The following is a 12197-nucleotide window of genomic DNA, read 5'->3' as shown; positions in this document are numbered from 1 at the left end:
ACCAATTACACATTCAACTTAATTTGTTCCGATTTTTATATGGATAGACCACGTTTTGTCATTTACCTTTTTCACCGAGTTTCCAGAATATGCGTCTTAATTGATTTGGTTCGTTCTATTTATGCATAAAGACGGACGACACTTAAGGAATGCACTTAACCATGTGACAACGTTTGTTCCAAACTTAAAAAAGGCATTATTGCAAAATGTATCCAAGTATCCTGAAACCTGTGTAGATACACGTCATACTTGACAACAACAGGAATGGTCCTGCCTCCTGAAAGGTAGAGGTAGCCAATTTATTCACAATTTGTAAACAATCTCCGACGTAGTTTGACAACATTACCCGTTCAAAAACCCTGTGAACCTCCTATGTTATTGTGTACGTTGTTGTATGTTTTGTCCAGTATTGTTAAGGAATTTGGTTTTTCGTCTTTCATAAAAAGAGTTGTCCTCAAGGAGTATATGCAGTTGCACTATTTTTAACTGTAGAAACAACAGAAGCTAGGGATACAGCAAAACAAAAATCAACACTTCTGTTGTCGTACTTGTGATAAGAAAAATGCTTTACCTTAAATCAGTGTTCATTGCGACGTAAACAGTGGCTGAATATGAAATATTATACAATTGCCTAGGAATTTTTTTTTCGAACACGGACGAAACTATTGTAAACGTGGACAAGTTTATTTGTGTGTCCTTTGAAACACGTATAAAGCCATCGATAACACATGATTTACCGAATATTTAAGAGTATTTTTTTCATTAGACTGTGTTCACGTCGCTTCATCGATGTTCATGATAAGACTCATTTTGAAATAGATTGATATAAGGTTTTTCCAAAGCTTTTTTGTAATATATTGACATCTAAAATTCGCTCTTTATAAGTATGTCGCAAATTATTTTGTATTGTTTATTTTTTTATTAATTTTATTAAAAAATTATTTGAGTACATAAATTTAAAACATGCCATTCGGTATTTTATAGATAAATCAAAGCGTGGTGTTAAATGTCATGCTCTGAGTTAACTATTTTAGCATTTAACAATTAAAACCCAAGTATCAAATATACGCGGGTTAAAGTTATTCTTATAACTGGAATGATATCTCTCTTGTTATTGTAGTTGGTTTGTATTTGAAAGTATGTGAGCTACTAGGTTACAGTTAACTAAAAAATACCAGTTATTTATTATTTTAACCGGTTAAATAACCGGTTTACTGAAAATGTAAAACAAATGTTAGTATACTTTCAAACATGTCAAGTTGAACGTATATGTACTCTCTTCAAAAATAAAAGTAATATAAGATGCCTTACGTTGGATACCTCAATTTTTTATATGAATTATTATTAACATTTTGAAATACATAGATTTGCACATGTATGTCCTATCACTTTCACCACTATGTTTAATTGTTGTCTTATTTGCTCTTTCCTTTTTAATTCTTTGACGTTTTATTTTACTTGCTGTAAGATTGATGTTGTTATGTTTGTTTCTTGTTCAGGTCGCCGCAAAATGATGTGTTGTAATTAAACTAGTATAATTATTCGCTCTCTTAATTTCACAAGTTAACAATATTTTATATAGGTATGGGTGGTTCTCCTCTCCTTAATATGGCTCCTTTTGGAGATAATCAGTTTTGGAGAGAAGCCATCCTATATTTGGCACATTTCACAAAATTTCATTTCAAAATGTTCATTCTTAAGTTTGCATTTAGATGCTTTGGGTCTGCTCGGACAAAGGCGACCCGAAGCGGATTTATGGAGATAAGTATATACATTGAGTATATACGAGGAGTATTATACACAGTATATATGGAGCTATATATATACTCAGGAGTATAATACATGGAGATTGGACAGTATATATGGAGATATATATATACTGAGGAGTATTGATATTTTCAATGGAGGTTGGATATAGTATATATGGAGCTATATATAATAATAATAATAAATTGTAATTACTTTAAGCAAGCGTGACACCATCCTGTCATTGATGTCTAGATTTTTCAAAAATTCCATGTGGCAACTCTTGAAAACCAGTGGAATTCTAACTATCTTTTACTGCGGTCAATAAACTGCCAAAATATTACACTAAATTACCAATACATGTTATTTAACAGTATTCATACAAAAATGAAAATAATGACTGTGTACTTTAAATTTTGTTTTGTGTTCTTTCTAACTATGCATTTATGTCTTAAAATAATTAAAATTTGTTTCAGATGGGTAAGATTTGAATAAATAATTATTCTCTTAAAACCTTTGATATTTTGAAACATTTTATTTTAGCCAACATTTTTTTTTATAACTTGGTAAACAAAACTTCAAATAAGCAGACCAAAGTCGCAATCTATTGATTGCTATCGCTGGTTTAAGAGAGGCGTCTATTACCGCTAATAGCCCCAAACTCCACACAGTTGCCGCGATAATCGTTCGCAATTGAAGCAAAACAAAACTGGCAATTATAAACACGTAATCCCTGCTAACAATAAAGATAAACGCTATATTTAACATGGCGCTCTTGAATATTGGCTGATATACATAACCGATTCTAAATTAAGATAACAAATATCGTATATTATTGATACGGATATTTGAAGACCTTGTAAATATTCATACATAGAATAGCTACGTGTTGACTTCAACCGATAGACTAAAGGTTACTCTACAACGTCACAATGTGATTGCTGTCTTATTCGAGACGCTAATTTGGCTTTTTCTGATGTGTTAATATTCGAAATTATTGTGTTCATAACGTATACGACTATGTGCAAACATTCTCTTTAATCAATTTTTAAGCATCTGTTCATCATTTGAATACCGATATTTTGAGAGTATTGAAAGTTAATACGAATTTGTTATTTTGTATTTATAGTAAAACAGAAACACTGTTAAAAACTAATAGAAAACTTAACTCGAACTTATGACATTCGGTAAACATTATGCCGTCTGTATCGCCTTGACCGGTGAACCCTTATGAGCTAATAACACGATATTAGAAATTAACTATTTATAATTCACGATTGAAAGTAGAGAAGTGTCTTCAGTCCACTAATGCTTTCAACTATGTAGTCGGTCTTTTATCATGCAAAATTTTTACATGGACAGCATGACTATTCCATTACAATCAGTTAATGATCGTACTAGCGAATTAATATAAATTGTTGTAATACATATCATGTATTATTGATATCGGAAGAGAGCGATCACAACGCATTATTAACAGTTAAACTAATGGTAACGGCGACAAACTACCATCTTTGCGGTTGTTAGGTTTCAGAGATAAACATGCCAATACATTTTTTCTATATATGCACGCCATTAATTCATTATAGTCGATGTCTTACACCAGCATTTTATTATAATTTGTATGCAGATAATGACGTAGCACTAATGCGACTGCAAGGAGACAGCGAATGAATGCATATTAGATTGTGTTGCTTCTATTATAATGATAGTACTATATATTGAAGAAAATTAACAGTAAATATAAATCAAAATCAAATATGTGCTTACGATTAATATAAAATTCAAATCATTTGCAAAATGACATATTTACACAATTTCAGTAAACTAGAGTTACAGAGAACATGTTGAGAACGAACAAAATGTTTTAGCAGACCTATATTGATCCACGGCACAATCAAAATGGTCGACGAGTGTTATAACAACTGCTTATATTTTTGTTAGTGAATAAAGTCATACTGGATATAGATTTACTTAAACGGTATCCATGGCTAAAGATTGTATTTACCTGTCCTCATATCTGCCAAGTTTTTTGTTAAAAATTCTTTATTGCACATTTTTGTATAACGTGCACAAGAATCCGTACATGGGTACACAAATAATTATGTTGGTAGCATATATATGGTGTGACATACAAAAAACATTTGCGCCACACACCTTGAAATGAAAGTAAATTTAAGTAAAAATAAGAAACATATTTTATCTATACCAATAAGAATATATCTGGTGGTAACAAGGTAGAAATTCGTCTTTTTTGCGCTTTAAAACTTAAAAATAATCGCGTTTGTTAAAATGGACGTATACGTTTAGAAATCCTACTTTCGGTTTTAAACTTAAAAAATAAAAATAAATTACTTGCTAACTTTGTTAAAGATTTAATAACAATTTTGCATACTTTCAAATTGCATCTATATGTTTTGATTAACGTGTATTTCATTTCAATATGTGTGGCTTTAAATTAACTATGTTTTATTTTATCGATTGAGTGATCTATATACCACTTTCTATTTAAGAAACGGGACAATATGGGGTCACCGTTGTTACATACATAATGAGGTAAACAATTAATTATTCGCAACATATCAAGGAAAATATGAAGGAATTCCCGTACAGGTCTTTGATTTCTTTTGTCTTAATTTATAAACAAAACATAGAAAAAGATTGAGAAGTTTTTTAATTGGAAAAAACACATAAAGTTATTGCCACGTTCGATTAAACAAGACAAAAACAACTTCAATTAGGTAATATGCTTAAAAATAAACACAGTATTACACAAACATTTTACCTGAAGGCTTCCCAAAAATCCACTGCTTTAACATATTCATGTTTTTTAAATTTGTTGATAATAAATGAAAACACCATTAAGATATACCATGTACAATATGTGGTCTTTGTGGTGTGTAATGCACACTGAAAACGGCAATATCATTCTATACTAATTTTGAGTTATGATCGATAGGTAATTATCGGATATCTACGGTAACCGGATAGTGCCATCTATAATATCGCCCTTCTTTCTATCTTTCATCAAGGGCGACACTAGACACACGAAGCGATACACGATATTTTTCGCGACAGTTGCGGCGACGCACGCTATTTTGCGCGACAGTCGCGACGACGCACGATATATTTAACACGATATATCACCCTTGTGTAGGTAGCCCAAAAGGCGATCTTCTCTTCGGTGTCAAAGACGGATCATACGAAGAAAATTCACTTATATTCAAACATGTCCAGTCTTTCATCCGAGATAGTCATAGATTTTAACAAAACCCCATCTCACAAACAGACCTGATCCTGCTAACGATGCCCCGCCACGCAACTGTTTCTTTTATTATCGTTACGTTCTCAAGTTGCGATAACTCTGTCACGTTTATCTCTTTCCTTATTACAAATTAATAATGCTGATGAATATAAACGTATATAAATGCTGATGTATATAAACGTAATATCTTTCTCTCTCTATCTACATCATCTTGTTACGTTTTTGTATTATTCCTGTATATTTTTTCATTCCGATTCTGTATACTTATAAATACTTATATTATTCGATTTTCATTGTAGTTTCGACATTATGTACATTGTAGTTATATGCTCAATTGTTTACACCTTATCAGCAGCACTTCCAAATGACAGAAGAGAGACATCTCGCAAGCTTCGAAAGCTTTTTTCTTAATTATGTTAATTTACACTTTGCATTCCTTATGTTAAGTATATTTCGTCAAAAGTAAGCCAGTATGTTTGTATTGTATTAAATTGCTCACATGCTGTATACGAATAGATAAATATTTTTTAAACCAAACTCTTCAAAGTAGTAACGTTTTCATTTAACTACAAAATTAATCGGACAGTCTCGCAAGAAAATGAGGACGAAGATAAAAATGGTCCAGGATCTATGGATTGCATTGCCATAAATCAATATTGAAACATAGATGACCACAGACAACAGTAAAAAAGCCTACAACACCGTTAAAAATCCCACCAAGACCGGCTGAACAACTGGATTCACAGTTTGGCGAAACATATCTATAACAGCACAACAGTCATTATTGAGAAACACCAACGTCTGCTACCCAGTCATGATTAAACTGTTCCATAAAAAGATTATTCAGGAGACCTTCAAATACCACCACAATTATATTCTCATCGGTTGCAGACCCATCGACAATTTGCGATTCGCTGATGACATTGAATTCATGGGTGACACAAGCAGTAACCTCCAAAATCTCACCAACAGATTTTATGAAAAAGCACGAGCATATGTAATGGAGGTCTGCACGAGGAAGTGTATAACCATGGTGCCCAGCATGAACAACACATAACCATGAACGGCAAGAAGCTGGAAGAAGTGACAAGCTAGAGGGAGGTCGCCGTCGCGGCCCTCAGTTGAAAATATGGTTGGACAATGTGAACGAGTAAGTCCCTACCCATCGATGAACTACTCTCAGCAGCCGTCCTGACTCTGTGTCGTCGTTTTTTCATTGCCCCCTCCCTCCCCCCCAACGGCAAGACCTGTTAAAGGAATGATGATGACTGTGATCAACACTTTTAAGTGTTTTGTTTTAAACTTTTCTCACGAGAAGCTGGAAGAAGTGACAAGCTAGAGGGAGGTCGCCGTCGCGGCCGTCAGTTGAAAATATGGTGGGAAGTCCCTCCCCATCGATGAGCTTCTCTCAGCAGCCGTCCTTACTCTGTGTCGTCGTTTTTCACTTCCCCCACCCTGTCCCCAACGACCAGACCGGTTAAGGGAATGATGATGATTATGATCAGCACTTTAAAGTGTTTTGTTTTACACTTTTATCACTGTGTTTCCTTTGATTTGATGCTTATGTTTATCATACGAGTAAGTTACGTGTACACTGTTCACACGATTTTGTTAGGCGCTATCGCGAGTGATTATGTACATTGGTATATTATTTTTAAGTTGATAATTTAATGTCGTACTACAATAACATGGCAGTTACGTCCATGGTTCGATATGAATTGTGCTCATTGTATGCTAGTAACGTAATTCTGTCCTGCTTGAATTAGAGGTAGGAAGAGATTTGCTGGATACATAATTTCAGGTCCAAATCGCACGTAAATGTTATGGCATTTTCGAGATTCAAACTGATTGATATACTTGTCTAGCAACTTAGCCATTCATTACTCAAATACATATTTAAATATTTTTTTATTTTTACGAAAATAATCGGAACAATAACAAACTGTTTTGAATAACATTGTATGGACATTTTAAAATGTTAATTCATGTTGATTCGTTAGACATATTCAAAAGACATATAGCTTTTTCAATCGTTCAATATTTCATAGCAAATCAATTTGCTTATTATCCAACAAAAATATTCTTATATTAATTTAAGTACATTATATAATAAATATGTATCACTGTTAAAATGATGTATACATGTATAGAGTAAAAATGTAAATACAAACTGAAATTTATAAAGAGTTATAGAATTTGTTATAAAAAGATCTACAAAAAATATATTGTATGAGAACAGAACAAACCGGATTCTGTGTTTTTGATATGTTTGTATGTTATTTACACGAAATATATAGGGATGTCTTATAAACACATTGGAACCCAAAAGAACTAATTATAGTACCTCTTACACTACTTATACATGAATATTAATGAATATTTGATGTAGCGTGATCCATTCTAAACATGAAATAACTGAGCAAAACGAATAAAGGGAAATAAAATTATTGCTATACACAAATACACAACTACATGTATTAAAATAAAATATAACATAACTAAAATGCACAAACAAAACTATATAATAGTCATGTATTCTCAGTTATTAAAGCATGCATTATTCACAATTTACGGTTGTTTCATGTGCTATTTAAAAGAAGTATAGTTTATAACTTTAAACGTATTCAATTTTGTATGAATATTACTCTTCACGATATATCACCATGTTCGCGGAAATTGATTAGCCTTTTTTAAAATAACAGGATACAAAAAGGTCTATTTTTTTACTTGTGTGTCTATTTGTGTAAAGGACAATGCTTTCAACTTAACGAATGTGCATTTTGTATAAATACACATAACACAATACGCACACTGTAAGCATTTAAATTACCGCTTATTTTACTGGAGTATTGTATACGGTCTTTCTAAAAACAATAACTCGTAGAGTTCTTCCATCAATTTGAAACAATACAGTCTTAACATAAATAATAAACAGTATTCTCATGACCTGTAACAGATAAGCACTGTCAAAAGTTGTAAATTCCGCGTATCTATAGTGACAGTTTTATTTGGTCAAGGCAAGTGTTAATGTATCTACTTTGCCAGTCAAAGTCTCACACACTACACGCAACTCGGTGTCTCCAAACATAAACGTTGTCTTAGTTTCCTGTTCTTCCAGTGGAATCTGTTCGTCGTTGTCCATTTCAATTACACCAAGTTGTTCACATCCAGGATCTGTTGTGTATTCCGGATCCCTGTCTTTTGTCCTGAATATCCCAATTTTACTACGTTTAGTTACAGGGTAGCTTAAATGTGTCACCTTGGAATCAAATTGCACCTCTTGATTAAATCTTACAAATATCTGGAAACAGTTGAGGACTATCCAAATCCCATTTATGTCTTCTCTCCTTTCAACAGGATGTATTTTCTCATCAAATATATTCGATATACCAACCCCATACGTGTAATCCATAACCCTGGATGACATTATGTCTGGCTTATGTCCAAACATCACGGCTCCCTTCAGCACGGCCAGACCCGCCTCCCCAGGAATGATCAGCTGTTTCCCAGGTAGTTCTTCCTTAATCATCTGCTGAACGTATGGACTCTCCGCAAACCCGCCAACTAAGACGATAAGACCAACATCTTTCATTCGCTCTTCTTTAAAAACACTGCTCATGTGATTCACCGTTTTGGAAACCGGATCAGTGAACCAACTTTGCATGATTGACGAGTCGACACCAAGCTTATCTCTTCCTCTCGTGACAACTTGTTTACCGTATTTCAACGATGCCAGTCGGTCTGATAAAGACTGATGAAAATGCCTCTCAGTAATTTCCTTCAGTGCAACTGGGATTCGAAATGTGATGTCGCTTTGAGAATTTAACTCGAATTTCCTCTTTTTTACCTCAAAGTCACGAATCATATCAAAGTAATCATACATTTCGTTACTTTGCAAGGCAGTTATGGCAACTGAACCAAATATTTCTGTCATAAACTTTGTAAAATTTGCATCAACATATATTCCACCCCATGGACCGCCGCTTGGGGCGTGAATATTCTTCAGTGACCCATCTCTTTGTTTCTCGTGGACAGATATGTCAGCAGTGCCACCTGTGGAATAGAAAATAAAGCAGATACAATACAGCAAACAATCTCGTTTGAGTTTGATTAATTGTTGATTTAAAAGTAGTAGTATAGCAAGCAGAAGAACTAGAAGTAATAGTAGTCGAAATAATAGAAGTGTTAGTAGTTGTAGTAGCAGTAATAGTAGTAGTAGTAGTAGTAGTAGTAGTAGTAGTAGTAGTAGTAGTAGTAGTAGTAGTAGTAGTAGTAGTAGTAGTAGTAGTAGTAGTAGTAGTAGTAGTAGTAGTAGTAGTAGTAGTAGTAGTAGCAGTAGTAGTAGAAGTAGTAGTAGAAGTAGTAGTAGTAGTAGAAGTAGAAGTTATAGTAGGACATTTGAAGCATTTTGTAGCAGATGTGAAACTAACAGTGACAGTAGATATCATAGTTGCAGTAGCAGTAGCATTACCTCCTAAGTCGACGACCATGAATTTTTTTCCCGCTAACGTGTGACCGAGGGCCTCACAACAAACAGCAGCTGCCTCGGGTTCCAGGGCCAATTTTAGTCGGTCGCCATCGATACCAGCCTTAATATATAACAACAGTGATAAAACATGAGTCTGTATGTTACCAGCCTTAATATGAACACAAAAGTCTATAGGTTTAACTTTATTTGTCAAGAAAGCAATTTTTATCATGGCATATGTCATTTGAACAATGCACTTGCTCTGGATGGACGTTAGTCCATGAAAATAGAGAAATCGGTTAACAAATGTTAATTTGTTTACAAACTTTTTGGTACCTCAATCGCTGCTTCTCTCATGAACTGTTTGGCAGCGATGCCCCAGATAGCTGGTACGGTAATTATGTATTTGATGTCAGTTTCTTTCGTCCCAATTTTACTCATACTCAAAGCGTCCAACAGGTGTTTCTGTAGATACTTGAGCGACATCGTAAATATCGGTTTGGCTAGGAAAGTTTTACCTTCCAAATCTTCCACTGTTGCTGAGCGGGAAATACACTGAAACATGTCATTCATAGAATACAAAAGCTGTGCAAAGAGGCATTTCAAATAGAATTCCCGAAATACCAAAAAACTTTAACGTATAAGGTTAAGCGTAATAATCATTTATTTTTTTAAACGAAAATGTATAATAATGTGTAACTAAATTTATCGAGCGTCCACAGAGAACACACCATGACCCCAAATTTAAAAAAACGAAGTTTATATGAGGTTTGCAATATTCTTTTGCATGTACAATTACACATATTTTGCTGTAACTGTTTATTATATTCTTTACGTGGGAAATGTCTTCAGAAATGATGTCGTATTCGTAATTCTCTTTTACAAACATAATTATGCAGAAGTTTGCAACAGCATTTGTATCTGCGTGACTGTAATACTTATCGAACAATACTGATCGTTTGTAACAAGTGTTAATTAAAAACGAGTATGTGCCTGGAACGTTGATATACCTTCTGATTGTGCAGAACCATCTTAAATCTTCTAAACAGTCTCCAATCATGGTGTTTTCCATCTCCTGCCAAAGACGAATACTTATCCTCGGCATCGAATCCAAACGAGTCGAACTCACCATTCTGATTGAGAAGAACACTTGTGGGTGTTTTAAGTGAGATAAGTTGACCAGATCCGGCATTCCAATTCCTGTTAGTTTTGACGTCATTTGGAGAGTCTTTGAAGGAGAATGCATATCCACTGTAGGTGGTCCCGAAGTCGAAAGCGGCAACAATCAAGGATTTACTTCCAGTAGCCATAACTTTATCTAAATATTAATAACATCATTACATCGTAAACATTTGTCCCTGTAAATCACTTACCCTACCGTTTTAGCTTACATGTGTGTGGTACAATGTTGCAGCGTTTTTAAGAGCGTATTCTATTTTATCGTAACGATCGTCTTAGGTTATTTAGTTGAATTATGTAGGCGACATAAAAAATAAGTATCGATAGTGAACAAAACTAAGTAAAAAAGATCAACTTTCCTTTTCTTGAAGATACATTGTCGTGTCGTTTAACGCTATCATTAAGTTAATCGCTAAATGTTCACGTTGCTAAATTTACGATCCTTTCAAATGTGTTATGAACATTTCATCTGTTCGACTTCATTTATACAGAAAATTAATTTATTTAAACTTCAGCCTTTTCCTAATTACATACACGTTTTCAATGTTAAAACGTTATTGGTAGAGATGTGTATTCTAAATTTCAAAAACGACATTAGTTGTATATTGTCTGACAATTTGGACAAGAAAGTATATATTTCATTTAAACGATAACAAAAAAGCTAACATAAAATATGTGAGGCCGACCTAGTGTATACATACATTTTGACTTCTATGTAAGCCCGGTATTATTATTCCAGTGACGCTATATGGAAATCTGTCATTGACAATACGTGGATAATCTTATATTAACTCAGTTCGGACAACGTTCCGATAGCGACACATATAAACTTCCATTCACGAAAAGTTTTTGAAATTAACTTGCTACGACGTCAAAATAAGCACCTAGTTACACCGCATTTATACGGAATCCGGATAGTGCCATCTATAATCTCGCACTTCTTTCATCAAGGGCGACACTAGACACACGAAGCGATACTTGATCTTTTTCTTGACAGTCGCGGCGACGCACGATATTATTCTTGACAGTCGCGGCGATACTGTATATTTTTCTTGACAGTCACGGCGACGCACTATATATTTAACACAATATATCGCCCTTGTGTAGGCAGCCAAAAATGCGATATATCGTGTTAATTATATCGTGCCTCGCCGCGACTGTCAAGAAAAATATCAAGCATCGCCGCGACTGTCAAGAAAAATATCTTGCGTCGCCGCGAAAGGGCGACACTAGACACACGAAGCGATACTTGATCTTTTTCTTGACAGTCGCGGCGACGCACGATATTTGTACTGTTCAAATATCGCTGTAATAATATCGCCTGTGTACTGTCAGGTTTTCAAAAAAAATCAGAGGAGACAAAAAGGCTATATTTTCACGTCATCAAGCATGTGCATCATGTCGTATATATATCTGTTGATATAATATTATTTAATAATAATGTTTATTTCTGATCAGCAATTAAAATGTATATGATTGATATAGCAAGCTATTCGCTTCTTATACTTCAATCTGGCCATAAATCAATATTTAATATTA

At 34.0% G+C, this 12197-nt stretch overlaps 2 protein-coding genes across 4 annotated transcripts in view; both read right to left on the bottom strand.

Moving 5' to 3' along the window:
* Positions 1-4659, bottom strand: part of LOC127836369 (heat shock 70 kDa protein 12B-like) — a 349365-nt gene extending 344706 nt beyond the window's left edge. For 2 of the 3 annotated variants that reach the window (XM_052362972.1, XM_052362973.1), the window contains exon 1: positions 4532-4659. In XM_052362972.1, coding sequence (XP_052218932.1) covers positions 4532-4571 — 40 coding nt within the window. In that variant the 5' untranslated portion in view covers positions 4572-4659. The remainder of the gene's footprint in view (positions 1-4531) is intronic. The other variant, XM_052362974.1, reaches the window with a different exon arrangement.
* A 3356-nt stretch (positions 4660-8015) lies between these two features.
* LOC127835638 (heat shock 70 kDa protein 12B-like) lies at positions 8016-10789 on the bottom strand. The gene is made up of 4 exons (XM_052362074.1): positions 10490-10789; positions 9816-10034; positions 9483-9600; positions 8016-9064 (listed from the first exon to the last, which is right to left on the bottom strand). Exons 1-4 carry the CDS (start codon positions 10787-10789, stop codon positions 8016-8018), a joined length of 1686 nt encoding a protein of 561 aa, XP_052218034.1.
* Positions 10790-12197: the final 1408 nt, after the last annotated feature.

This window comes from Dreissena polymorpha, chromosome 6 (genome assembly GCF_020536995.1).
Source record: "Dreissena polymorpha isolate Duluth1 chromosome 6, UMN_Dpol_1.0, whole genome shotgun sequence".
In the NCBI taxonomy this organism is placed as follows: domain Eukaryota; kingdom Metazoa; phylum Mollusca; class Bivalvia; order Myida; family Dreissenidae; genus Dreissena; species Dreissena polymorpha.
This window is presented reverse-complemented; position numbering and strand designations above follow the sequence as displayed.